We start from the raw sequence: 27,880 nt of genomic DNA, 5'->3' as shown, positions 1-27,880 counted from the left end.
GGGTGCAGCCCCCCCGCCCAAAACCTTTTGTGTTTTGGTTTTTGCTTTGGGGGAAGGGCGGCACACCTGTGGCTTATTGAAGTTCCCAGGGTGAGGGTCAAATCGGAGCTACAGCTGCTGGCTTACATCACACAACACTAGATCCCAGCCGTGTCTGGGACCTACACCACAGCTTATGGCTATGCCAGATCCTTAACCCACTGAGCGAAGCCAGGGGTCAAACCCATATTCTCATGGGTACTAGTCGGGTTCGTTTCCACTGAGCAAGGACAACAAACAAATGGAAATTAAAATGAAAATAGAGCTCATCTCAACTGGTCAAAAACAAAACTGAAAGACAAAAATTTTTTAAAAACTTGAAAAAAAGAAAAAACAGAATTTTATAATTAGATTTCCTGCATGTAAATCACAGTCTTAATGTTTACTAGATATGTAATCTTCCATAAAATTAACTTTGGAGTTTCTGTCGTGGCGCAGTGGTTAACGAATCCGACTAGGAACCATGAGGTTGCGGGTTCGATCCCTGCCCTTGCTCAGTGGGTTAACGATCTGGCGTTGCCGTGAGCTGTGGTGTAGGTTGCAGACACGGCTCGGATCCCGCGTTGCTGTGGCTCTGGCGTAGGCCGGAAGCTGTAGCTCTGATTAGACCCCTAGCCTGGGAACCTCCATATGCCACGGGAGTGGCCCAAGAAAAAATGCTTCAGTTTCGTCAGTCCGAAAACAAGTAGTTTGTAATCACACCTACCTCTCTAGGGTTGGTAAGAACATGCCTAGAAAGTCTCCTTAGTTCAGGGTCTACCACAGAGTCATCAGTGTTAGCCGTGAGCCTCAGAGGCACTGAGTCACTGCTCAGGTCGAGGTGGATTGTCCTCCGCCCAGCCCCCTTGTCTCTGAAGCACACGAGCAGGAGCTCGGAGAAGTGGAAGTAAGTGTCCCCATTTCCCACATGGGGAAGGCCTGGCCCAGGGACACAGGTGAATTCAGCATGCCCCCTTTGGTTGGCAGCATGCATTAGAAAAGAGGGCTCTAGTGGGTCCAGGCCCCCTGGCAGGCTCAGAGGTGGGCACAGCACCCACAGGGCAGTTTCTGTCGCAGACGTGGACATCCCGCTGCCTGATGAAGTTCTACGCTGTGGTGGCCGCCTCACCCACATCCTGGGAGAGCCACAAGATCGCAGAGAGGATCGAGCAGCGCATCTTGAACTCCAACCCCGTCATGGAAGCTTTTGGTAAGCTCAGGGTCCACTGCATGGCACCTTAGTCCTGCTTCCTCCGGGGTTTGCCCCCTTTCATCGGGAGGAGCAGTGCCTTGAGACCCTGTCATGAGGGGTGGGAGGACGGCTTAGCCTCACTGCCTTGCATCCCCAGCCTCCTCCCAGGTTAGAGGGGGTGTCACTCACTCCTTCCCCCACCCCCCTCCAGCCTAGGCAGCTGTAGCATTGGTGCTGGAGAGGACCTTCTGGCACACCCAGTTCAAATCCCATCCTTCCGAACAGTTTCCTGATGGTTCAGAAAGAGGCCTGATCTAAGCACACACAGCAGTTGGTGTCCACGATGCTTTCTCAGTGTTGTGCCTTATTGTCTACCTTGATAGTAACAGCTTGTTTTTTCATCCTTTCCCTTCAAAGAAAACAGTCCCCGACTGCTTAGATTTGCTCTATCCAGTTCATTGCCAGGAAGCTCTAACCCTCCTGAATCGCACTTGCTAAAGGCCCAGAGCCCAGGCCCTTGTCCTGTCCCCTGTGACATGGAGACCAACAGAGGGGCCTTTAGGTGACTTGAGGATAGAGACCTGGCCCCAGCAGACCTACAGGCACCTTGGCCCACGGGGACTCTGTAAACGTAGGTGTGCTCTGCAGGGAACGCGGGCACACTGAGGAATAACAACAGCAGCCGCTTTGGGAAGTTCATCCAGCTCCAGCTGAACAGGTGATCTCTGCTGCCCCCTGCTGATGGGGGTGTGGGAAGTTTGCAAGTGGCTGGGGCAGAACCCAGCTCCCCCTGGAGTGTGTGGGATAAGTGCACCTGAGGGTGATTGTCAGACCTGGAGAACTAGGGCTGCTCCAGCCTCAGGGGCCCTGGGGCAATGTGCTGGTCGCAGCCTGTATGTTCTGCCTTCTGCGCTTGCTTGGAGATGTCTAGTTAAACTGCCACCTCTGGGCCATACCTCTGATCTTGAAGCTGGGTCTTGCCTTCCCGCCTTGGGCTGAGACAAAATGATATACAGAGGCCTTGGTCCTGCTCATGACTGGTTGCAGGGGAATGTCTCAGATTCTGCCCCTCAAGGACCTACTGCATGGCCTAGTCTTTAGGACCCTCGCAGACTAAGTAGAAGACGTGGGGGCAGGTTGCAGTCTGGCCACAGTAAGTACCCAATAAATGGCTGCAAGCTGGACAGGCAAATAATGGGCTCCAACTTGCTTGTGCTCAGAACCCAGCAGATGACCGGAGCTGCAGTTCAGACCTACCTCCTAGAGAAAACTCGAGTGGCCTGCCAGGCCTCCAGCGAGAGGAACTTCCACATCTTCTATCAGGTCTGTACCAGGGTCCCACAGCCACCCGGATGCAGGGCAGAGATGGGTCTGTGCCTCTAAACCTTCCCCTTCCCCGTCGTATCACACCTGCCTCTTCGCCTGGCTTTCAGCAATGCCACTTATCCCTGCAAATTTTCTGTAATACTTCTGCCACACGCTGCACCTTGCCTCCTGGGGTGGTTTTGGCGCGGGGATATGCTTGCCTTCTCCATCAGATCAGGGCCCTGCAGCTGGGACTGTCTCCAGTGGAAACTGTCCACTTCAGATGGAGAGCTGTCTTCGAATGGCAACTGTCTCCTCCAGCATAACAAGGACTGCCCTAGACTCTGCCCCCGCACCAGCCTGGGGGTCTCCCGAGGCCTGAGTAGTATTCTCCTTGCTCTCCCATTGGGGCCGGGGGCTTCCCACACGGGATTGTGCTTGCTTCCTCAGACTGCAGGCCTCCATCGGTGGATTATTTTTGCATCAGGTTGGAGACCCCCCAGAACTGTGTGTTGCTGTTTTTGCCCCCCTTCCTGCTCTGAACTTGCCACGGAGACCTCTCAGCCTTGTGATGTCACTGCCATTTCTCTCTGCTCTCATCCCAGCCCCAGGCTTATGTAGGCCTGGGCTTCTTGGCACCTGGCTCAGCCACCTGTCCCCCCTACCCCTACACACACAGATCTGCAAAGGAGCCAGTGCAGACGAGAGGCTCCAATGGCACCTCCCCGAAGGAGCCACCTTCTCCTGGCTGCCCAACCCAGAGAGGACCTTGGAAGGTGGGGAGCCTTACCCAGCACCCTGGGTGGGTCCCTCAGGGCCTGCCTCCCTCACCCCTCATCATCCCTGCTGACCTCTGGTCCTGACACTGGGCTGTGACTCGGATTCCTTTTCAGAAGATTGTTTCGAGGTGACCAGGGAGGCCATGCTTCATTTGGGCATCGATGCCCCCACCCAGAACAACATCTTTCAGGTCAGAGGAAAAGCCACACCTCTTGCACATGGTAGTGGTGATGGGCAGCCCCTTTTATAGGGCCCTTCTCGCAACTCGTGAGTCTCCTTTCCTGAGGATCTAGGACTTTAGGCCCCACTTTCCAGTTTCCAAGGAGTCAGTCACCCCTCTGTGCAGTCGAGCCTAGAGACAGGGTGGCAGGGTGGACAGTGGCAGGGCACTGTGCTGTGGAATACACCAGCGCAGTGACCCACAGAGGGCACAGGGCAAAGTGCCTGGGTCAGTCATTACTCCAGTAATCGGAATAGAGAAGCAGTACTGCCACCTGTTTGTCTAAAGTGTTAACAATTTTAAATCTTGTTCACACTTCTTAGCTCACTTGGTTTATTCAACAGTCCCACGGGTGTGGAGATTATTCCCATTTTATGATTGAGAAAATCAGGGACCTGCCCACAGCCAGACAGCACTAAGTGGGGCAGATGGAGTTTGGACAAGACGTAGTAATTCTGACTTGCCCTCCTCTTCCCCCTCCCCTTGGGACACGGTGCTGACCCAGGCGTGCCGGGCCCCGCTCAGCCCCACCAGCAGCCTCTCTTCTCCCATCTGCCCTGAGCAGTGGGAAGGGAGCCCTAGGACTGGCTGGCAGCAGAGACAGGGGTGCTGCTGCAGGGGGGTGGCGGTACAGTGGAAAGTGTCCACTTTGCAGCCTCCAGATGGGGGCTGCTCAGGCGGTAGAGGGGGGTCACAGGTACCGCCAGCCAAGAGCTAGGCGAGGGGACAGCACATGGGACAAGCCCAAGAGAAGTGGGCGACCCCAGGAGTCCAGACAGGAGTGCTTACTTAGGGGTGGCATGACCCTCTGCCCATCAGGCACAGCAGTCTTCTGAGGTGAACTGTGGCCTGAGAGTGGGTCGCATGTGGACACAGCCTGAGACCAGACAGGGATGGTGGCAGAGGCCCTGCTCTCCTGTTAGCAGGTCCAAGGGTTTCCAGGTTGCTGGACCTGGAAGTGCCCTTTCTGCAACCCCTCGGGGCTCACTCGTGTGGATCATTGTTTGCAGAGACCGAGAACACAGATCTTCCCTAGGCTGGGCTGTCAGAAGCCCAACAGTGCCGAAGAAGGGCCAAGAGAGCCAGAGCCAGGCCCCCACTGGCCACGCAGGAGGCCCAGTCCACAAAGAACAGAAGCGGCATTCCCATGCAGTCTGCTCCTGGAGAGGGGGAGGCAGAGGGGCAGACTCTGGGTGACCTGGCAGCGGAAGGATCTGAAGTCAGACTGCCTAGGTTCTCATACTGCTTTCTTTTTTTTTTTTTTTTTTTTTTTGTCTTTGCCATTTCTTGGGCCGCTCCCATGGCATATGGAGATTCCCAGGCTAGGGGTCTAATCGGAGCTGTAGCCACCGGCCTACACCAGAGCCCCAGCAACGCGGGATCTGAGCCGCGTCTGCGACCTACACCACAGCTCCCGGCCGTGCCAGGTCGTTAACCCACTGAGCAAGGGCAGGGGTCGAACCCACAACCTCATGGTTCCTAGTTGGATTCGTTAACCACTGCGCCACGACAGGAACTCCTCTCATTTGTTGTTGAAAAGATTATGAGAGGAGTTCCCGCTGTGGCACAATGGGATCGGTGGTGTCTCTGCAGCGCCAGGATGCATGTTCGATCCCCTGGCCTGATACAGTGGGTTAAGGATCTGGTGTTGCCTCAGCTGTGGCATAGTTCGCAACTGCAGCTTGGATCTGATCCCTGGCCTGGGGAGCTCCGTATGCCTTGGGGCAGCCAAACACGGGGCAGGGGAATAAAACACAAGATGCTTTGGAATTCCCGTCGTGGTGCAGTGGTTAACAAATCCGACCAAGAACCATGAGGTTGCAGGTTCGATTCCTCTCAGTGGGTTATGGATCCGGCGTTGCCATGAGCTTTGGTGTAGGTTGCAGACGCGGCTTGGATCCTGCATTGCTGTGGCTCTGGCATAGGCCGGTGGCTATGGCTCCGATTAGACCCCTAGCCTGGGAACCTCCGTATGCCGCAGGAGCAGCCCTAGAAAAGGCAAAAAGACCAAAAAAAGAAAAAAATGCTGCATGTAACTTGTATAGAATCATGTCTGGCCAAGTCGTGGAGAGCTGCTGTTAATTATTTTGTTATGGCTGTATTCAGCAGGAGGGAGACCCTTTCTAGGCTGGGCTCCACATAGTAAGAAGGTCCCACTTCCTGTCCTCTCCTGCCCCCTCAGGCCCTAGCTGGACTCCTGCACCTCGGCAACATCCAGGTCGCTGACTCCAGGGACGAAGCCCAGCCCTGCCAGCTGATGGACAATGCTAAGTGTGAGGGCCTGTGGGGGGTGGGGGCTGCACCTCAGGCTCTGGTCACACACCCATGGAGCAAGGCAGGCCCTGCCCAGAAAAGAGCCAACATTTGGTGGGATTGGGGGAGGGAGGCTAGAGGGTGAAATTTAGAATCAGTGCCCTTGAAGCCACCCGCTGGATAAGTTACTCCTCACCCCATCTCTGCTGAGACAGCGTCGTCCACATCTTGCAGATGAAAAAATGAGAATTGGGTTTGTAAAGTGGTTTATCCCCCACGTGGTAGTGTGGACTGGGACATAGACATCCTGAGCTGAAGTCCTGCCTTGGCCTTGGGCGACTCTCTTCACCCACCAGCCCTGTGGTTCTACTGTGGTGCCTTTGAGGTGCCTTGTGTAAAGGGCTGTTTAGATGAAGGGGGTTTGTGCCTTCCAGGCTCTGCCAGGACATCTGCCTCGCTGCTGCAGCTTCCAGAAGACCTTCTACTAGAGACACTGCAGATTCGAACCATCAGGGCAGGCAGGCAGCAGCAGGTGTTCCAGAAGCCCTGCTCCCGGGCTGAGTGTGACACCCGCAGAGACTGTCTGGCCAAACTGGTCTATGCACGGTGAGTGCTCTGGGCCCTGCCTTCCTCCCAGGTCCCCCCATCTGGAGTTGGACGACACCTCAGGCGTATGACGCGTGAGGATTGCCAGATAAAGCATGGGTTCCTCTCTGCTCCCAGATGCTTGGGGACAACAGGGAGTGGCTCCTGGGCTTTCCCTGAGCAAGGCCCTTAGCCTCGATTCCAGAGTACTCTGCTTGGGAGGGTTGCCACTCCTGGCATACATTCAGCGCATTATTAAAGTACTGCCTTGACCTTGGCAATAGGTGAGGAACGCCTGCCTGGCTCTTGGCTGGCGAGGCAGGCCCCAGAGTTGATGTGGAGCCCTCCTGGGTCCAGCCATAGACCCATGGGGGACTAGGCTCCTCTGCTCTGTGTGCCCCTGAACCCAGCGAGTTGGATAGACAGTGGTAGAGCCACAGCTTCGCCCACAGTCTTGAGCAACACTTCGCAGCAAGTGGCGCCCAGAACGGGGAAGGCAGAGGTCCTGGCCTTTTTCTGGTGGTTCTTCGGGCATCTCAACTCTCTGGCCATGTGGTTAGGGGTGGTGTCTCACCCTGGGTCCTGAGACCCTTCAGGGTGCCATTGAGGGTGTCTGAGGGCCCAGAATCCTGAAGTTGTGGGACAGAGCACGTGTGTGTACATGTGCTTATAGGAACTCGGGCACCTGAGGAGAGGGTGCCCCTATTTTCATGACCTTCTCAAAGAGCTGAGAGCCTGAGGCATTGCTGAGAGAGTTAGATCCTCTGAATAAAAATGGCCCAGGACATCCGGGCCTGGTCTGAGCCCAGTTCAGCAGAAGACTCAGTTTCTACCCCCTTGAAGCTAATTTCAGGTCAGCATTTCAGGCCAAAGTTTTTGTTTGTTTGTTTGTTTGTTTTTGTCTTTTTGCTATTTCTTGAGCCGCTCCCGCTGCATATGGAGGTTCCCAGGCTAGGGGTCTAATCGGAGCTGTAGCCACCGGCCTACGCCAGAGCCACAGCAACGCAGGATCCGAGCTGCGTCTGCGACCTACACCACAGCTCACGGCAACGCCGGATCGTTAACCCACTGAGCAAGGGCAGGGACCGAACCCGCCACCTCATGGTTCCTAGTCGGATTCGTTAACCACTGCGCCCCAACGGGAACTCCCAGGCTAAACCTTTTTGTGTCAAGTCACTGCACAGTGAGCAGATAAAGTGTGGCAGTCACAGATAGTGAGCCTCTAGTCAGAACATTTTACACACGACAAACAGGTTATCGTATCACTGAGTCACTCATTTTAAGGAAGAAATCCCCTACGTAGTGTCAGCTGAGTCACCACTTTGTACAGTAGCCATCCCGTCTTCTCAGGGGCAGTGGTTCCAGAGTGCAGGAGGCCATGGTCAGCCTTGGGTGGATGCGGGACCCATCTGTGCAGGACTGGTAGGGCGATGTGCTGGGGCCTTGAGCTAAGGGCTTCACAGGCCGAGTTCTGCGGGGCAGTGCGGTGAACTCCGTTCTTGGCAAATCCCACCCAGGCCTACCCTTCAGCCCCTCTCATCAGGAACCAGCTGCATATCAGGCCGTGACTGAGGCAGACGCACTCCCTGTCTATCCCCAGAGTCTATAGCAGACCTTGGAGATGTTGTGGGTTTGGTTCCAGACTCGCAACAAAGCAAGTCACGTGAATGTTTTGGTTTCCCAGCGCATAGAAAAGTTATATTGAAGTTCCTGTTGTGGCTCAGCAGGTTAAGAACCCGACTAGAATCCACTCGATACTAGGATTCTAATTCAGTGGGTTAAGGATTTGGCATTGCTGCAAGCTGTGGTGTAGGTTGGATCTGGCGTTGCTATGGCTGTGGTGTAGCCTGGCAGCTGCAGCTCTGATTTGACCCCTAGCCCGGAAGCTTCCATATGCCCCACTGTGGCCCCACAGTTTGTAAAAAAAAAAAAACAAAAAAACAAACAAACAAAAAAACACAGTATCTGAGAAGCCCAGTAAAACGAGATGTGCTGCACTTGGTCCTGTGCTCAGTCTTGCCAAGATGACAAGCCAGTCTCTGTGCCTGGGATCCTGCATAGCCACAGCCTGCATTTATAGGAGGTGGAGACAGGCTGGGCAGGAAACCACAGAAGAGGGCTTAGCTCTTGACCTCAGGCCCTCTGAGGTGTGGCACCCAGGCTGGAAAGGCAGTTCTGCCACCCCTCAGGCTCAGCCGGACCCCTCTCACCGGACCCCGCTCTTCCCCACCCCAACAGGCTGTTTGACTGGCTGGTGTCGGTGATCAACAGCAGCATCTGTGCAGACCCCGACTCCTGGACCACTTTCATAGGTAACAGGGCTCACCCTCTGGGAGCCTCTTCCAGAAAAAGGACGGGAGAGGAGTTCCTGCTGTGGTGTGGGGGGCGGGTAGGGGATGATCTGGTTTGTTTCTGCAGTGGCTCAGGTTTGATCCCTGGCCCAGCACAGTGGGTTAAGGATCCGGTGTTGCTGCAGCTGGGGTTTAAGTCACAGCTACAGCTTGGATTAGATCTCTGGCCCAGGACTTCTGTGGGTGCGGCATGCATCCCTAAACAGACAAATATATGTATCTTTGTAAATTATATATATATATATTTGTAAAGTGTATATATATATATATATAATATATAAAGTTATATATATTTGTAAATTATATGTTATATATATATTTGTGAATTATAAATATATATATGTAAATTTAAAAAGAAAAGGACAGGAGGGCCCAAACAGAGAGGCAGAGCCCTGAGTCGGCTCCTTTCCCTTCCCTGCACCATCTCCTCCCCGCCACCAATGTGTGGGCGACGTCTCTGCTCTCTGACTGCCCTCAGCTCTCCAGGCTCAAATAGCACCCGGGCCACAAGGGCCCCCTCTCTCCTTGGAGGCCCAGCTCTGGACTCAGGAGAGTAGTGGGGGTAGTGACAGGGCTAGATGAGAAGGGACGTGGGGACGGGATACCATCGCTGGGACCTGCGTGGGATGGTCACGTGGGGAGGAGGTAAAGCACAGAGGCGGCGGCAAAGTGCTCACAGGATGCTGAGGTTTAGGTACCACCTGAGCGGCGGAGACCCAGGCCGTCCAAACTGGGTGGGACGCAGAACGTTCCCTAGGGCCTCTTTCCTTCATGCTCATTCGGGCTTTTCCTGCTCTGGCCTTTTCCTGCTCTGAGTTCCGAGGGGGCGTGAAGTGATGGGAACCACCCTGGGGCGCTCTGCCCACTGCCTCCTCCCCAGCAGCCCCTCAGCCCCCACCCCACAGGGTCTCCCCTTCCTGCCAGGCTTGCTGGATGTGTACGGGTTTGAGTCGTTTCCCAACAACAGTCTGGAACAATTGTGTATCAACTACGCCAACGAGAAGCTGCAGCAGCACTTCGTGGCTCACTACCTCAGGGCTCAGCAGGTGAGGCTGGGCCGGCCCTGCGTCCTTTCTCGGCGTCTGACCAGCCGGCTTTGGTTCCTTCTTTGATGCCGCCTGGAACATGCTGCGGTGCTGAGGCCAGTCTTGGGGTGGGCCTCAGACCACAGCTGCCCTCTGCTAGCCCACCCCACCTCTGCCCCTAGGAGGAGTATGCGGCTGAGGGCCTGCAGTGGTCATTCGTCAACTACCAGGACAACCAGACCTGTTTGGATCTCATTGAGGGGAGCCCCATCAGCATCTGCTCCCTCATGAACGAGGTGGGAGGCTTGCTCGGCGGCTGCGCGGAGGGCTTTTCTGGGAACTTGAAGACTGTCCTGTACCCCCTCTGTGCCCCTTTCTTTCCATCTGCATAATGTTTTGCTAGTTCCATAGCCCTTCTTTCTCAGGGTCACCATGGGACAGCTCTGCTCCCACAGGGTCCCTGGGGTGGGGACCGTGAGGGGTGTGAGCCCCACTCACTGTGGCTGACGGCCCATCCCATCCCGGCCCACACAGGAATGCCGCCTCAATCGGCCAAGCAGCGCAGCCCAGCTCCAGACACGCATCGAGAGCGCCCTGGCGGGCAGCCCCTGCCTGGGCCACGACAAGCTCAGCCAGGAGCCCAGCTTCATTGTGGTGCATTACGCAGGGCCTGTGCGGTACCACACCGCGGGCCTGGTGGAGAAGAACAAGGTGAGGGCTGGGCCGTGGCCTGTGGGCACTTGAGTGAAACAAGATGCTGCGTCATTGCTGCGTTTATTTGGAAGCTTCTCTCGAGCCCCCTCTCCCTCCTGAATATCCTCTCGGGCCCATCTGTCTGAGGTCTCTGCTATTCAGGCATGACCTGACCAGAAATGACCCATGTCTCAGTGGGACTTCTGCTTCTAGGCCTCCAGTGGACCAGCTTGGGTCTCTTGGGACTCAGGCCCTGCTCTTCTGGGGCCTGGGTGAGCCGGGCTGGCCACCCGTGGGCAGCCGTGGGTAGCACTTCACCTGCCCTCACCTGCAGCTCTTGTCCTTTCCCCATAGGACCCCGTTCCCCCGGAGCTGACCAGGCTCCTGCAGCAATCCCAGGACCCCCTGCTCAAGGTGCTGTTTCCTCCTGACCCCGAAGAGAAGTCCCAGGAGGAGCCCTCTGGCCAGAGCAGGACCCCGGTGTTGACCGTGGTGTCCAAGTTCAAGGTGAGTCCAGTGGCGCTGACACAACATACTCAGTTTGCTCATCCATCTCCAGTGCTTGCCGAGCACCTCCCGGAATCAGTGCTGTGCTGGGGTGCACTGGTGAGCCAGGCAGACGAGGTCCCGGTCTACGGGGCTCATAGCCCCGTGTGGAAGACAGAGGCAGGACACTGACAGATGGACCCGGGGGGTAGTTGGCGTGATGGGAAGCCTAGGGGCCTGAGGGCGGCAATGGGGTCCTCAACCTCTGCTGAGAGGGTGATCACGGAAGCGCAGTAGTTACCTAAACCTCTGTGACTGGCCCGCTCCCAGCTCCCTAGCTTCCTGCTCAAACTGTCCTCAGCCCAGAGCAGACTTGTCCCCTCCTCCAGCAGCCTATCCTTCCTGCTGTCTCTCAGCCCTGGCGCGTTCTGCTCCACCACCCTGGGTGCTCCTGCCACTGCCCCTCAGCTCCACACTCACTCCCACCCTCCCTGCCACTTGTCTTCATGTATTCCTTCCAACCATAGTCTTCTTATCACCTCCCTGAGGAGGTACCCAGGGGAGCCCAGGTTTGGTCAGCACTTTCCTGCCCAGCCTCAGACACACCACTGACAGGCCCATCCCATGTCCAAGGCCCAATAGGCCCTGAGCTGTGAGATGGCGCCATGTCACAGCCCTGGCACAACTTCAGCATACAGGAGAGGCCTAGTCACAACAACTGTCACCCAAAGGAACGGCAGGAGGTTCTGAGGTGGCTCTCTTCTGGGAAGATTGCTCTGGTGAAGGGGGTGGGGAGGGGGGTGGAGGCTGAGTCCAGATGCAGGAAGACCAGCCAAGTGGAGGATCACAGTCAGGAAGGGTCCCTGGAGGGCAGAGGTGAGCAGAAGGAGGTCAGGAGTACACTGTGGGCACGCCCACTGAGAACCGGCAGTCACCCAGGGTGGGTGGGTGTCCTGGTCTCGGGCTGGGAGGTCTGTAGAGGTGTCACTAGCCAGGGCCCAGCAAAGCCCTCGGACAGCCTGGCCCACGGTTTCTCCCCTCTGTAGGCCTCCCTGGAGCAGCTTCTGCAGGTCCTGCATAGCACCACGCCCCACTACATCCGCTGTATCAAGCCCAACAGCCAGGGCCAGGCACAGATGTTCCACCCGGAGGAGGTGATTCACATGGGCCCAGGGCTACTTTGTGGGGAGTCCCATCCAGCCCAGGCCCTGGAGAGGGGAGGGACAGGACATCTCCAAATGGAATGACTTTAGGGAGGGTTTATCTCCCCAGTCATGTACGGTTGTGTGGTCTGTGCACAGCACAGTGGCCCAACCCGAGGAGGTGAGTAGGGGCTCCAGTGCATCTTGCGACCTGCTCACCAAGCCACATGCCCTCCCATGAGACTGAAGCTGCCCAGAGGAATTGGGTATCTTGTGCTTAGCTGAAAGCCTGCACCACCGTACAGACCAGGCACAGTACGGCTATTTCTGAGTGCAGGTATAGTTTCTAAAATTTGCACAAACACATTGTGGCCAGCCAGCTGCCCTTTGACCTTTGCAGGGGTGTGGTTGATCTGAGGTATATATATAAAACCTCCCCTGCCCCTCAGCTGTGACTCACTCTGTTGCCTGCAGAATATAAAATAAGTAAAAAATAGAAATTGGATTGGGCTGCTTTGTGAGCAAAGATGGGAGTGGTGAGACAGCCAGGATCAGCACTCGCCTCAGCTGCACTCGAAGCCAGGCTTCAGATAAACACACCTGGGACAGGAGATTTTCCTCAAGGTCTCTTCATTTCTCACTGCCCCAAAGAATGTCCCCCGATCAGGAGAGCCTGCAGGTCCAGGCCACCAGGGCCACAGGAGTGGCATTTGGGGCCCGCTGGCCCTGGGCTGCAGGCACCCCCCCGTCTCCCCACCCCTGCTGCAGGTCCTGAGCCAGCTGGAGGCCTGCGGCCTCGTGGAGACCATCCACATCAGCGCTGCTGGCTTCCCCGTCCGGTAAGTGGGCCGGTCCATCGGGCGTGGGGACAGGGCCAATGCCAGGGTGGACACGGGTCAGACGAGAGCCTGCCCAGCCCAGAGCAGGGTGTGGAGATGGAGGGAAGCCAGGCTGGGCTCTAGGGCTGCGTTCCCTTTCTGTGACCACTGTGTGAAGGCACCACTTCCAGTGCGATCAGTGAGTGAGGAGGGCGAGTCTTGCCCTCTTGGGGTGTACATGGCTGTGGAAACAAGAACAAGAGGTGTCCGGTTAACTGGTGCTGGAGAGAAGAGAGACCGATGGGGAAGGGGTCAGGGCTGGTCAGGGAGGCCCTCAAGCAGCGCAGGCCTAGGGAAGCGAAGCCGAGGGCCGGCCTGGCATCCAAGCCCCGGAGCAGCAACCACAAGGCTCCAAGGTTAGGACCTGAGAGATGCTTAAGTGAAGAGCACAGTGAACTGGGCCAGGGGGCAGTGCCAGGCCTGTAGGCCACGTCGAGACAGCAGTTGTCCTGAGGCCATGGGAGCCACTGGATGTCATGAGCAGGGCGTGCTGTGCGGAGGCCGGCTGCAGGGTCAGGAGAGAAGGGAGATGAGTGGGAGGCTGTTGCAGGTATAACAGGTGAGAGGGTGGTCCAGTGAAAAATGGAGAGGAGTGGGTAAGTTGGAGTATGACTTGCAGTTGAAATCAGACTGTGGATTGGTGACCATGGGGTATAGGGCAGGGCAGCAGCCGACTCCAGGCTGCCCTCAGAGGCCAGTGGATGACTCAAGACAGTTCCCCAACAGGGGACGGTCTCCCAATTTGGGGGGGAGGGTCCGTCGTGAAATGGAGGGGCCCGGGAGGGTCTGTCCTCAGGGAGTTCTAACACCATGAGCAAGAAGCAGTTACAGGGGATGGGGAAGAGGCTTGAGGCCATTCCCTGAGGAAGTCACGTGTTTAGAGAGTGTGCAGATGACAGAAACCAGCAACAGCTTGGGAGGAGCCAAGGGTGATGGAGGAGCCAGGACGGCGGGTGGCGTCCTGGAGGCTGAGAGCGGGCGAGCTGTATGGGAAGGGAGTCAGCCAGGCACCTGCTGCCCAGAGGCCACTTAAGAGTTCTGGCCCCTGGGCCCGGTGGCGTGGTGTTTGCTGATGGCTGTGCTGAGAGCCACACTAGTGTGGAGATGGGGACAGAGGCCCGGCTCAGGAAGAGGAAGTACAGCTGTTCAGAGAGGTGTTGCCGTGAGGGGGAGCAGAGCCATCAGGAGGGAGATGTGCCAAGCAGGGCGGAGTGACCCGCTTCTCTGAGGAGAGGCCTTTGAGCCCCTTTGAAAGGCAGCAGGCTCCAATTCCCCTCCTAAAAGAGCAAGACTCGGGAGCTCCGAGGGTTAAGGATGCAGCATTGCTGCTGTGGTGCAGGTTCGATCCTTATCCCAGGAACTTTCATGTGCTGTGGGCGCAGCCATAAAAAAAAAAGGCAGGATTCTGTCTGGGTAGGACCAAGGCTGCAGACTCAGTGTAAAGTGGTCTCCACTGGCTTCCCATCCAAGGTCCCTAGTTATGTCATCCCTTCATCGGGCAGAGTCAGGGTAGCACCTCATGGGGGCAGCAGTGAGCAGATTAAACGGAGTAACTCCTGGTTCACAGCTGAAGTCACTCCATCTCTCCATCCCCCTGCTTTGGCTTCTAGGGTCTCTCACCGGAACTTCGTGGAGCGGTATGAGTTACTGAGGCGGCTCCGTCCTGGCACAGCCCCCAGCCAGTCTGCAGATGAAGGGCACTCAGGTGAGGGCCACCATTGCCAGTCATTTGTTCACCCAGTGTCCTAAGCACCTACCTGGGCCATTTCAGGGCAACGGGCTGGGCTTCAGAGATGAAAAAGTACAGCTGCACTGTCACAGCTCTTGGTTCAGTGGGGGAAACATTCTAAAAGAAGACAATTCAGCCTGCTATCACTTTCAGTCTTTAGTCTGTTTCGGTGGGGACGTGGAGAGGCAGACTTAGGAACAGAATGCTTTGGGTGGTGCTGGAGAGGTATGAAGCGGGAAGGCTTCCTGGAGGAGGTGCTGTCTGAGGCTAGATGGGATTAGCCAGGTGAAGGGCATTCCGCAGGCAGGAGACAGCCCTGTGTGTGAGGAATTCCAGGCTGTTCAGTGTTGCTGGCTCCATAGGGCAGAGATCAGTGGGAGGTGAGGCTGAGGGGCAGGTGGGGCCCAGTCACAGAAGCTGAATTTTATCCTCCAAGCAAATGGAGGCACTTAGGGGGAGGAAAGGAGTGAGGTGAGTGTTCTGCTTTCTGGAGGCTGGGGGCGGGGGTGTGGGTGGTGGCAGCTTGAGATGTGGGCACAGCCAGGAGAGGTTGGGAAGAGACTGACTGGTCAGATTTGGCAGGTGTTGGCGTAGCTGGAGAGGGAGAGGAAAGCGGGGAAATTGCCTGGCCTGGCCGGTGGAGGCATCTTCAAGGCACTCGGCAGGCTGCAGTGTCAGGAGAAAGGTCTGGTCTCTTGGGGCTTGTCACGTGTGGCATCACTGAGGCTGTAGGAGTGGCTGAGGCCCAGCACAGGTGGAGCCTTACCCCGGGGCCCAGGGGACCAGGGACAGTTCTGCTTTGTTTCCCCTCTTGGGCAGTTTCCTCACTTTCCTTTCGCCCTTTCTTCCCACCTCTCTCTTGCTCCCTCTCCATGGTGCATTCTCCTGCTCTGTCTCTTGCCCAAAGCCCCGGGGCCCCTGGTTGATCTTGCTGCTGTTTCTCGTCTGCGGCGTCTCCTTGGGCGGCCTCTGTCCCCAGAAAGGCACTGGGCAGCTAAAGGTGGTCAGAGCCTCAGGTAATCCTCCCTGTACAGGAGAGCGGGAGGGCAGACAGGGGACCCGCTGGGCCCCCGGGGCACTGGTTTTTGTTTCTTTTCCCATCGGGGGCGGGGAGGGCTCGGGCAGAGGGAGTGGCCCAGCTGTCCTGTCGGCCCCTCAGCATGATTGGGGCCTTGGAAACGAATGCTGGCTGAGCAGCCTGGGAGTTCAGGCACCAAGTAAGTGCTCTTTGTCACCCTGCCCAAGGGGACCACAGGAGTGGAGGCGGCAGGCCAGTCCCGGGTACAGCCTCAAGTGGGACTCCAAGATTCCTCAGAACAGCCAGGGGCTGAGGGGCAAGAGCAGGCCCTCTGGCCTCCTGGAAAAAAGGAAGGAGGCAGAAAGGATTAGAGGCGAGAACAGTAGGAAAGAAGCCTATGGAATGTTGTTAGGGAGACCAGACCTGATTCTCAAGTCCACAGCAGTGTGTCGATGAAGCACTGACGGGAGCGCTGTCTCCCTCCCCCAGAACGGTCTCCGCGCACTGAGCAGGCCACGCTGCAAGCCCTCTTCCAGGACATCCTCCACACTCTGCCAGCCCTGGCTCAGGCAGCGGCCACACCAGGTGACCGAGCCGAGGCCACGCCTGCCCCGGTGCACTGCGGCAGGACCAAGGTGTTCATGACCGACTCCACGGTAAGCTGGTTTTGGAAGAGAGGCGCCTCCGCAGCACAGGGGCAGGGCCCTCCTCGGGGCAGGGGAGGAGAGGCTGAGGACCTCAGTGGATGCCCCTTCTCTCAGCTGGAGCTTCTGGAACGCGGGCGTGCCCAGGTGCTGGAGCAGTGCGCCCGCTGCATCCAGGGCGGCTGGAGGCGACACCAGCGCCGCAAGCAGGAGAGACAGAGGCAGGCTGCTGTGCTCATCCAGGCAGGTAGGAGAGGTGGGCTTAGATGCAGCCACTGTCAGCAACTGCACAGGCCCCCTTGTGGTCCCTCTTTCGTTTGAAATCCTGCTCCTTGAGTCTTCCAGACCTAGCTGTGTCCCAGCCTCAAGCCATTAAGAGCAGGTCCCTATGGTGCACTGGGATTCCAGTTCCCTGTCCAGCTCACCCAGAGCCTCTCCAGTTCAGTGCAGACCAGGTCATACCACATCTCAGGGTAGCCGGTAGGTAGTAGAGGCTCAAAAATCCCTTTTGATCCGATCCTCCTTTCCCAGTCCTAGATAGCTGCTCACGCCATCTTTTTATCCCTTTATGACAAGCAGTGTTACTACCAGGCTTGTTATGAGTTTAAGGAGAAGGTAAAAACCATCAAGCAAGGAAGCAATGTTATAAGCTGACATGGCTTCTCATTTTGAAAAATAAATGCTAGTAACAGGAGTTCCCAGAAGTTCATTGTGGCTCAGCAGTAACAAACTCAACTAGTATCCATGAGGTTGCGGCTTTGATCCCTGGCCTTGCTCAGTGGGTTAAGGATCCACCATTGCCACAGCTGTGGCGTAGGTTCCCTGGGCACTGCCCCAGACTGAGCCCAAGGTGGGAGGTGCCCCATGGTAGCTGCCCCTTAGACATGTAGGTGTCTGTGTCTGGGCAGCCTGAGTGGGGTTTTTCAGAGCCAGACTTGCTTCACGTGTTGACGAGGTACTTTAGGTGGTGCATAGGCAGCCATCGTCCATGCTTTCACAGCAGCCCTGGTGGCGCTGCAGCCTGCTTCCCGAGAGCTCTAACCAACATCTTACTCCATTTCTGGTTTTTGGACAAAACCCTTAGCCATCCGTTCCTGGTTGACTCGGAAGCACATCCAGAGGCTGCACGCAGCTGCCACAGTCATCAAGCGCGCGTGGCAGAAGTGGAGGGTGAGTGTGGACTCCTGAAGTCTGCGGGATGGGTGGCCTCGTTTGTGACGTGGGCATGACACCACCACCTGCACTGCAGGGTGGGATGACATGGGCAGAGTGGCACAGGCCACTTGGGAATATGCTAAAAAACCATGGAACTGTACAGCACATCAGTTAGATCTCAATAAGGCGATTTTTTTAGGCTACTGTGTGTTTTTATTTGCCAACATAACTACAGTGGCTGGCAAACTTTTTTAATCTAAAAAATACATTTTATATCACAGTCCAGTAAACACACATATATAAAACATGGCTACACATAGATAAGTCAAACAAAAGTTTTGCCCGAAATATCTACCCAGGGTGTTCTTTTTAAGCAGTGTTAGGTTTACAACAAAATTGACAGCAAGGTACAGAAATTCACCATACACCCCCTCCCTGCATAGACAAAGCTATTATCAACATCATTGATGTTGGTCCTTTTTGTTCTTTTTTTAAACCAAGGATGAACTACATGGACACATAATCACCAAAGCCCACAGCTCACCTTAGGGCTCACTTTAATGAAGTGAGGAGCGTTGCACATTCTGTGAGTTGCAACCTACTTGTTTTTTTCCGAGAGAGAGAGAGGATCGGAGCCTTTGCCTCTATAAGACCACTCGTGGCCCAGACAGGCTCTCAGTGGCAAACTCCCCCACCAAAAGCTGCAGCTTTTCTTCTAATTTCCTGGTCCTGCCCACCAGTCATGTGCTGGTGTTTGTTCACAAGAAGGCCACAAGTTTTGTGCCTTTTGTCATATGAACCCAGATGTCCTGTTGGCTGTGTTGTAAGCAGACGAGCCATTTCAGGCCCCTGCTCTAAGCACACTCCAAAGGCTCTTTTTTTTTTTTTTTGGCTGTTGTCTTTTGTTGTTGTTGTTGCTATTTCTTGGGCCGCTCCCATGGCATATGAAGGTTCCCAGGCTAGGGGTTGAATCGGAGCTGTAGCCACCAGCCTACGCCAGAGCCACAGCAACGCGGGATCCGAGCCGCGTCTGCGACCTACACCACAGCTCACGGCAACGCCGGATCGTTAACCCACTGAGCAAGGGCAGGGACCGAACCCGCAACCTCATGGTTCCTAGTCGGATTCGTTAACCACTGCGCCACAACGGGAACTCCCAAAGGCTCTTTTTTAAGCAGCCTCTGTAAGGCCTAAGCACGGCTGCCTTGGGTATAAAGTTGTACCATATCAAGTCAGGTGCCCTTCAGTTCACCTTGTTGAGCTGAATTATTAAAGAGACTTTTAGTTTGTGTTTTCCATTAAGAGAGCTGATAAATCAAAAGCTATATAGTGGTGTTCTCTTTTTAAGATCAGAATGGCCTTCCTTGCTTCTAAAGAACTGGATGGTGTGGAAGAAAAACACTCATCTCAAGCTCCCTGTTCCCCGAGTTCCCTCTCACTGCCCCAGGCACAGAGCAGGCTCCCAGGAGGAGCAACTCGACTCTGGCCCCTGGGCCTGGTCCTGGCCAACGCGGCTGTGGGAGTCCGTGGCTTTCAGAGGAAACTGGTGGTCTTCGCCTGCCTCCAGCTCCCCGTGGGCACCCCCAGCAGCTATACCATCCAGACAGCACAAGACCAAGCCGGGGTCATGTCCATCCGGGCACTGCCTCAGGTAGGCTGGGTTATGGGATAGCTGTCCTGCTATGACAGCTCTAGTTCCCTCATGTCCCACCCGAGGACAGGAGGCAAAGCCCAGGAGTCACAGCAGGAATAGAACTGAGGTTGGGACAAGAGCCTCCTAACCTTGCTGGGGAACCAGAAGCCTGCACGTCCCAAGTGGCTAAAGCTTGGACTGTTCCCATCCTTAGTGAAAGGACTGTGACAAAGTGCAATCTAAAAGCCACCTCTAAGTGTTCTAGCATCTCCTCTGAATCTCCTTTAAATTAGTCTTGCTGTCAGAAAATTAGGGTCATGATAACAGCTTTTTCCCTTCCATTGTCACTGGATTTGTCACCACATTTTCCTCAAGTTGTAATTCTTGGCTTGTTTATCCTGTTCCAGCTGAGGAAATGACAGGCACATGAGTCAGTGGTCCAAGTGCTCCAACTTTGGATATTATGGGCAGCCAGGGAGAGAGCCAGCCAGCACAGAACAGGGCCTTTTGGAAGTATTAAGTGACACTGATGAAGCAGAAGGAAGGAAACACTGAATTTCCTGCCAGAGGAATTCCTATAGGACATAATCTGGATGAAATCTCCATGACAACACACAGGCCGCTGGAGCCTAAACTGCAGAGTAACTCCATGGTCCTCCAGCCTTTAGCAGGCCTGAGAACGTGACAGGCAACACTTCCCAGTAGGGGAGCGCTCCCTCCTCTTGTGTCTCACACTGAATGGATATGAAATTTTACATTTTAATACTGCCACTGTCTTAGAATAAGAAAAAAAAACATTGCTTAACTCAGCCCTGCTCCTGCCGTGACTCTCACACCCGCAGTACCAAAGGTGTCCCCACCTTCCTGCGTTTCTAGTGCTTGCTCTGGGAGGTGGTCCTTTGGCCCAGGTACTTCTGAGAGCTGGGGCTGAGCTGCATCTCTCTCCCCAGGGCTCAATAAGATTTCGCTGCAGAAAGTCTCCACTGCGCTACGCTGACATCTGCCCCCAGCCTTCACCTGACAGTGTCACTGGCTTTAATCAGATCCTGCTGGAAAGACACAAGCTGGGCCACGTGTGATCCATCCTCACCGGGCTGGGCCATCCTCTGGGCCTTTGTCTCCACACTGCCTTCTCCTGCCAGCTGCCTTGCCAGAGACATTTAATCAGCACACGGCTGCCAAGTGACTCCCACAGCGACTCTGAGCGACTCTGGGAGAGCGATGGCTCCAGCCTGCAGCCCAGGCCAGGACTCTGACCTACGCCTCAAGCCCTGACAGTTGTCAGGGTTGGTAGGTACCAAAGCAGATCCTTCACAGATCCGACTCAGTGGTGCTGGCCCTCACTACAGTGGGTACCCCATGCCTAAAACCCCACTTGAAATCAGCTCTAAAATGTTGGCTGGGGGAAATTGGGCATTTTAGTTCCTTTAAAAGGAACAGAACCTTACTATTTAAATATATGTTGATTTATTTAATATAATTTCAAACAACTAGATTAGGAATCCAGAACGCTGAGCAATGCAATGTACCATAGAACCACCCCATCCTAATTTCATTTAGAAACACTAAGAAAGTTCTAACTCAAATGGGTGTGAAACTTGATATCATTTATGTAACTGTACCAAAAATAAAACATGTAAAAACAACCATCTGAATGTCAAGACCTCTCTCCATAAAGGGTTTGCCACCTTGAGTCCCTTCATCCGCCGGGCCCCAGCCCTGGGCAGCAGAGGGAAAGATGCGCAGGACCTACCCGTTGGCCGCTCTGCGTCCTGGGAAGTACCGACCCGGCTGAGGGCTCTGCACAAGCTGGCCTCCTGGGAGGAGCAGGCAGCACAGCACAATAATCCCCCTTAAGAGTCCTCATGCTGGGATGGTTCCACGATCCTTAAACAGCAGTCAGCAAACTCCACAAACAAGGGCTCCTGCATGCAGGCTCTCATGAGCTTTGCCTTGTTGTCCGCCTGATCGAGGTCGACCATCAGCTGTCTAAGGTGTGGATTGAGCAGTAAGCTTCTCAGTGCTGCAGATTCCCCTTAAAAATTAACAGGGAAAGAGAGCCAAGCTGAGTGCAAAGGGCAACAGGCAGAGATGGCATAAATACCAAGGATATTGTATCCTCTTACCCTTCTTAGACCCACAAATTAACCCGGTACTTAACCTAAGGTGAGATCAGATTATCAGATGATTTCCAAATTAAACTTAATGCCATTACAACTAAGAAAAATCATTTTACCAGCACAATACAAAGAATAGCAGCAAGTTAGCATGTTTCCTCTCTACAGGGATGAAGGTTCTCAGTGACAAGGACAGGTAAACCAAATACTCCGAATGACATTTAAGAAGTGTTTGCTCCAGCGTGAAGCAGGATCAGTCGCAGTGAACTGGCACTAACATGTATACAGTGCTTTACAATTAACAAAACTGTTCACACCCACCCCCAGCTCAGTTCCTACCTCAGTCTGACTGATCACTCCCATGGGACTGGGCGCTTTGCGATGGAAAGAAGGAAAATAACACCATCCTTAGGAATTACAATGACCCGTTACTGATACATACAACAGAACTGCAGTCCTGGAGTTCCCGTCGTGGCTCAGTGGTTAACGAATCCGACTAGGAACCATGAAGTTTCGGGTTCGATCCCTGGCCTTGCTCAGTGGGTTAAGGATCCAGCGTTGCCGTGAGCTGTGGTGTAGGTTGCAGACACGGCTCGGATCCTGTGTTGCTGTGTCTTGTGGTGTAGGCCAGCGGCTGCAGCTCCGATTCGACCCCTAGCCTGGGAACCTCCACATGCGGTGGGAGCAGCCCAAGAAATGGCAAAAAAAAAAAAAAAAGGAAATGCAGTCCTGCAGAAATGCTGGGCACTTAACACCATGTCTGGCTGAAAAATCAAACCCTGGGATGACCAAGGCTGCATGAACTCCTGGACTGTGAAGTGAGCACTGGGAAGATGGGAATAAATGCAGGTCCCTGAATGGTGTCCGAGAGGCCAACTGCCACACACACACACAGAGTGGTATATTCCAGGGCCTGACGAGAACTGACACATGCCGAATTCTGTGAGTGAGGCAAAGGTCCAGGAAGGTTTAGCTGAGCAAGGGAAACTTGAAGCAAGCCTTGAAGAAGGAGCAGAATTTTGCCAGCCCCAAAGCCAGGTCAAGAGAAGGCGAGGTATTCAGAATCAGGCGGCTGGAGGCAGGGCTCTGCACGCCACACTTCAGTGTTTCAGAGCTTTAAAAACTCATTCTTTTTTTTTTTTTTTGTCTTTTTAGCTATTTCTTGGGCCACTCCCGCGGCATATGGAGGTTCCCAGGCTAGGGGTCAAATCGGAGCTGTAGCCACCGGCCTACACCAGAGCCACAGCAACGTGGGATCCGAGCCGCGTCTGCAACCTCCACCACAGCTCACGGCAACGCTGGATCCTTAACCCACTGAGCAAGGGCAGGGACCGAACCCGCAACCTCATGGTTCCTAGTCGGATTCGTTAACCACTGCGCCACGACGGGAACTCCTAAAAACTCATTCTATTCAAGATCAAGTAAACAAGCACAGCACAGACTTACCTAAATTCTTTAAATTCTCCAAAGAAACTCTGTCCTCTTCCTCATCACTATTGAGAAAATCAGCCACAGAGTCATCGTCATCATCTGAGGAATGTAACACAATCCACTGCTTAGGACTGAAAAGGAAACCCAGGCGCCCAATTTTAACCACTCCTCCACGAGAAAACAAATGTGTGTGCACACGTGCAATAGGGACACGGATGTGCAAGTGCGTTCAGACAAACACAACCTCCTCTCTGCACTCTGTGGCTGTACCAACCCTCCTCTTTTAGGAAAGCCAGGAACTGATGAGTTTAACAAACACATCCTTGTGCTCACATGCTTATTCCATGTGTTCCCCTGTGGCCTCTGAGCGTAGAACCTTATTTTTCAATTCTTATCACCCTACTTCCCCTCACTGGGGCTCCAGCCCTGTCCTGGGCCAAAAAAAAAAAAAAAAAAAAAACCTAGCTGCTCTGTAAAAACCTGCTGACACAATTCCTGGGTTTTCAGCATAGGCAGAAATTTCTGAACCCAAGGCGGTTTGTCAAAGGGCAGAAATGGGCCATCCCCTGGCTGTGAATGTTCAGTACCTCTTTGGTATCGAACCCAAGGTAGCGCCCCACCTGGGCCTCGCTCAGATGAACTGACAGCCCCAACCAGGCCCAGGGAGGGAGGAGGCTCCTGCCAACAGGGTCCACCGGTCACCCAAGTCACAGCTGTGGATGGCCCTTCTCCCCTCTGCCTCCTGCCCGCATTTTCTGCAGGCCTCTCTATAGTGTCACTGGGGCTGCCCCGTGCCCCACCCCTGGTGCTCAGGGCTGAGGAAGCTGCTGCTACCTAATGAGGTATTTCTTGATTGACTCCCGGCCCATCTCCCCTTTCTTTCCAACATATTCTCTGAAACCTTTTCTAGGTTTGTTTGTTTGGATGCAATAAACCCACCTTTGTTTTCCACAGGCTCTTTAGTTTTTGCAGTAAGAGCTGATCTTATTTTTTTCTCAACAGGACGAGTTTCAGGGTTGCAGTGCTCTGAAAAACACACATTTTGGGTGCACATCAGCTCCACCTGAGTGCCAGGGCTGCAGCCCACCCCAGCAAGGCAGCATCCAGGGTGGAAGCCTAAGTATGAGTAAGGGGTGGGGGTGGGATGGGTGGAGAAGATGAGAGAGAGGCAATCAAGGGGCACTAGAAGCCTGGGCCTGGCAGGAGGGCTGAGGAAGCAGGCCTCCTGCACCCCTAGGGCCTGGCCTCATCCTCCCTTTGTGCCCCACCTAATCACAGAGCTTTCACCACAATTCAATTCAGAGGCACACTGACTTCAATTAGCATCAAACTAGGTTCTCAGGGGTCTTACATAACAAATTTGCATGTATCACGTGCCACTAGGAATACACAGATGAGAGTCATCAGGCCCACCTTGGAGGGGGTTTAGTCTCACAGATGACAGAGATATGGACAAAATAAGGAAAGTCTGATCCAAGTCACCTGAGAGCGTGCAGCGATAAGAGGGGAAGGTGCTGCCAGGTGGAGAGAGCATCCCGGGCAGAAGGAAAGGTCCACCATTGGATCTGACCCTTCAAAGAGCAGAGACAGGCACAGGGAGATGGTGATGAGCAACTGGCAGCTACTGGGCAGGGCGGGCCTGGCAGATTGCTGGGGCACGAGAGGAGGAAGCTGAGCAAAAGAATGCCACACACAGGCCTTTCTTCTCCAGACCGGTGTCTCTCGGCAAGGACACTACTGTATTCAGGATGGAAAGGTATATAATCAGGTGGAATAACCTCACACCACAGGCTGCTTATGTGAGTCAACACCAATCACTAGAAGTACCACCATCCCCTCCTCAGCTACTGGGAGGAAAAAACATGGTGACCGCCTGTCTCCCTAGAGCGAGCAATACCCAGGTTAAGAACCACTGCCAAAGACCTAAATAGACACCGCTCCAAAGAAGACATACAGATGGCCAACAGGCACATGAAAAGATGCTCAACATCGCGAATTTTTAGAGAAATGCAAATCAAAACTACAATGAGATATCAGCTCACACTGGTCAGAATGACCATCAAAAACTCCACAAACAAATGTTGGACAGGGTGTGGAGAAAAGGAATCTTTTTTTTTTTTTTTAGGGCCGCACCTGCGGCAAATGGAAATTCCCAGGGTAGGGGATGAATGAGCTACAGCTGCTGGCCTACACCACAGCCACAGCCACAAGCCACACCAGATCTGAGCCACGTCTGCGACCTACACCACAGCTCACAGCAATGCACTGAGCAAGGCTAGGGATCAAACCCTCATCCTCATGGATACTAATTGGGTTCGTTTCCACTGCGCCACAGTGGGAACTCCCCTCTTATTAATGTTGGTAGGAATGTAAACTGGTTCAATACGAAGATTCCTTAAAAAACTAAAAATTGAGTTACCATATGATCCAGCAATCCTACTCCCGGGCATAAATATGGAAAAGAAAAACTCAAATTTGAAAAGCGACACGCACAGCAATGTTCACAGCCACATTATTACAATAGCCAAGCCAATGTTCATAAATACACGAATGGATAAAGACTATGTGACGTGTAGATGTGTGTGTGTGTACACACACAGAGGAATATTATTCAGCCATAAAAGAATGAAATATTGCAGCAACATGGATGGACTGAGAGATTATCATACTAAATGAAGTCAGTCACAGAAAGACAAATATGTAGACTCTAAAAAATATTTGTCACTCATATGTAGACTCTAAAAAAATGATACAACTGAAGTTATTTACAAAACAGAGAGAGACTCAGACATAGAAAACAAACTTGGGAGTTACCAAAGGGAAAAGGTGGTGGTGGGGGAGAATAAATTAGTAATTTGGGATTAAAAGAAACATACTACTATATATAAGATAGATGAACAACCATATATATATATATATGCGTGTGTGTGTATATATATGTGTGTGTGTGTGTATATATATATGTCATAGGCAACGATAGTCATCTCGTAATGACCTATAATGCAGAACTGAAGAAGCATATTTTTTTTCACATATACATTCATGTATGTATAACAGAATTACTTTGCTGTACATTTACTTATGTATGTATGTATGTATGTATGTATGTGCTTTTTAGGACTGCACCTGCGGCATATGGAGGGTCCCAGCCTAGGGGTTGAATCGGAGCTACAGCTGCCAGCCTATGCCACAGCCACAGCAACACAGGATCCAAGCCACGTCTGTGACCTACACTACAGCTCATGGCAACACCAGATCCTTAACCCACTGAACAAGGCCAGGGATCAAACCTGCAACCTCATGGTTCCTAGTCAGATTCATTTTCGCTGTGCCACGACAGGAACTCCACATTGTACATTTAAAACACTGTAAATCAACTATACTTCAATTTTTTTAAAAAGCCACTGCCAGAAACACAGGAGTTTTCTCCAAAGGAGTGAACTGCTGAAATGTGCATTTCAGAAAAATTACCCAGGGAGCAGCCAGGCCACAGATTTAAGAGCTCCTGATTGCCCTAAGTGTTCTTGGAGGAGCCTCACTGGGCTCCAGGACCAGAGGGGAGCATTCCAGACCCAGCCCCTCAACTGTATTTCAGCAAAGCAATTCTTCCTTCCTATCTTCAGCTGAAAGGCTCGTTTTGAAAATGCTCCAGAGATATTAGGGTTAAAAAAACAAAGCAGGGATGGGGAGGGGAAGGGTGGTGCCTGAAACACACAGCTGTAAACCAGAGACTGGAGGGGATGAAGCTAGGGGCAAATCACCAAAGAGGAAGTTTTAACAGAAAAGTCACCGAGAAAGAGATCGTGGGAAAGGGTTCCCGAGGACTGAGAAGAGGCGCCGGATTGAAGAGATTTAAAATGTATACTTGATTACACTGAAGCCAAAAATAATGCTCCTTATTGTAAACTGGTCTACTTCAACGATTCTATCAAGATATTACTTACACGAAAGAAAATGTCATTAACCTTAGCCAGCTTCTGATAAACGGTGCGGAGCTGCGTCAGAACCCTAAGCTAGGACATACTTTTGTGGAAAAAGCAGTCGACTATTTTTAAAAGAGAATGGTACGGAGAAGGAAAGTCAGGGCAGAGGAAAGGATTTTGACTGCTCAAAATTTGAAGAGGCATTCAATGGCAGAGGTATACCCCGCCCCGGGGCGGGGTCTCCCGGTTCGAGAGTTGCGAGTCCGGGAATGGGGCCCGGGGAGCCCAAGTCCCCGAGACAGCTGCGGAACGTGGAGGCGGCCACGCACGAGGGAGCGGGGCGCTTACCTTTGTGCTTCCGGAAACAGGTCACGGAACAGCTGTGAAATCAAAGCAACAGGCCGCGTTAGCCCTGAAGGCCGCGCGGATCCTCCTCCGCCCGCAGCCGGTCCCCCCGGCTCATGACCCTCGGAACTCACTAGGGCACACGGCAGACGGGGCAACGGTACTTAGGCTTCTCCAAACAGATAACGCAGACAGCGGTTCTGCAATTGAGCGACGCCATGGTCTCTGCCGGAACCCTCTCCTTTCGCGGCGCGCCGGCTTCTCGCGCGGTCCCAAGTCCACGCCCTTCCTTCCGTTTCCTTAATCAGGACCAATCAGCGCGCAGCACTTACTGGCAGTCAAAAGCAGTGGATTGATCCTGCTCATTGTTCCAGGCATGAGAAGTTGAAAGTCGATGCACTCGACGCGCGCCCTGTAAGCTCTGGGAGAGGTTTCCCTTGATTAGGTCATGTCGTCAAAGAACTTGTTATGTAGCCTTGACCCTGTCCCTACGCGGCCGCGGAACTCGGAGCAAATCATGGTCACTCTCTACTTGTGTTGCCCTGCATGGACATAAAAAGAATACGGGAGTTCTCATTGTGGCGCAGCGGTTAACGAATCCGACTAGGAACCATGAGGTTGCGGGTTCGGTCCCTGCCCTTGCTCAGTGGGTTAACGATCTGGCGTTGCCGTGAGCTGTGGTGTATGCTGCAGATGCGGCTCAGATCCCGCGTTGCTGTGGCTCTGGCGTAGGCCAGTGGATACAGCTCCAATTAGACCCCTAGCCTGGGAACCTCCATATGCCGCGGGAGCGGCCCAAAGAAATAGCAAAAAGACAAACATAAATAAATAAATAAATAAATAAATAAATACATACATACATACATACATACATACATACATACATACAATACGTGGGTCCCTTATCTTCTGGCTTAGACTTTCTCGATCTTGCACAGGTATTGGGTTCTCCCCACA

General features: G+C 53.7%; 2 protein-coding genes and 1 non-coding gene across 7 annotated transcripts in view; 1 reads left to right on the top strand and 2 right to left on the bottom strand.

The window, feature by feature from the left end:
• MYO19 (myosin XIX) overlaps nt 1-20,753 on the top strand; it is a 40,883-nt gene extending 20,130 nt beyond the window's left edge. For 2 of the 5 annotated variants that reach the window (XM_047756706.1, XM_047756705.1), the window contains exons 7-26: nt 1,096-1,228; nt 1,859-1,928; nt 2,431-2,533; nt 3,195-3,291; nt 3,409-3,485; nt 5,698-5,788; nt 6,203-6,374; nt 8,592-8,665; nt 9,629-9,750; nt 9,912-10,025; nt 10,264-10,440; nt 10,777-10,929; nt 11,955-12,062; nt 12,819-12,889; nt 14,539-14,633; nt 16,165-16,331; nt 16,437-16,566; nt 17,404-17,489; nt 18,823-19,125; nt 20,058-20,753. In XM_047756706.1, coding sequence (XP_047612662.1) covers nt 1,096-1,228; nt 1,859-1,928; nt 2,431-2,533; nt 3,195-3,291; nt 3,409-3,485; nt 5,698-5,788; nt 6,203-6,374; nt 8,592-8,665; nt 9,629-9,750; nt 9,912-10,025; nt 10,264-10,440; nt 10,777-10,929; nt 11,955-12,062; nt 12,819-12,889; nt 14,539-14,633; nt 16,165-16,331; nt 16,437-16,566; nt 17,404-17,489; nt 18,823-19,125; nt 20,058-20,186 — 2,472 coding nt within the window. In that variant the 3' untranslated portion in view covers nt 20,187-20,753. Of the gene's footprint in view, nt 1-1,095; nt 1,229-1,858; nt 1,929-2,430; nt 2,534-3,194; nt 3,292-3,408; nt 3,486-5,697; nt 5,789-6,202; nt 6,375-8,591; nt 8,666-9,628; nt 9,751-9,911; nt 10,026-10,263; nt 10,441-10,776; nt 10,930-11,954; nt 12,063-12,818; nt 12,890-14,538; nt 14,634-15,564; nt 15,674-16,164; nt 16,332-16,436; nt 16,567-17,403; nt 17,490-18,822; nt 19,126-20,057 lie in introns of those variants that run through there. The other 3 variants (XM_047756707.1, XM_047756708.1, XM_047756709.1) reach the window with 3 other exon arrangements.
• On the bottom strand, nt 18,217-18,341 carry LOC125115351 (small nucleolar RNA SNORA11). The gene has a single exon (XR_007132062.1). It is a non-coding gene; the product is annotated as a small nucleolar RNA SNORA11 (small nucleolar RNA).
• ZNHIT3 (zinc finger HIT-type containing 3) lies at nt 20,694-27,210 on the bottom strand. The gene is made up of 5 exons (XM_047756713.1): nt 27,058-27,210; nt 26,927-26,958; nt 23,595-23,681; nt 22,671-22,754; nt 20,694-21,142 (listed from the first exon to the last, which is right to left on the bottom strand). Exons 1-5 carry the CDS (start codon nt 27,141-27,143, stop codon nt 20,961-20,963), a joined length of 471 nt encoding a protein of 156 aa, XP_047612669.1. The 5' UTR covers nt 27,144-27,210; the 3' UTR covers nt 20,694-20,960.
• Nucleotides 27,211-27,880: the final 670 nt, after the last annotated feature.

This window comes from Phacochoerus africanus, chromosome 14 (assembly GCF_016906955.1).
Source record: "Phacochoerus africanus isolate WHEZ1 chromosome 14, ROS_Pafr_v1, whole genome shotgun sequence".
NCBI lineage: Eukaryota > Metazoa > Chordata > Mammalia > Artiodactyla > Suidae > Phacochoerus > Phacochoerus africanus.
This window is presented reverse-complemented; position numbering and strand designations above follow the sequence as displayed.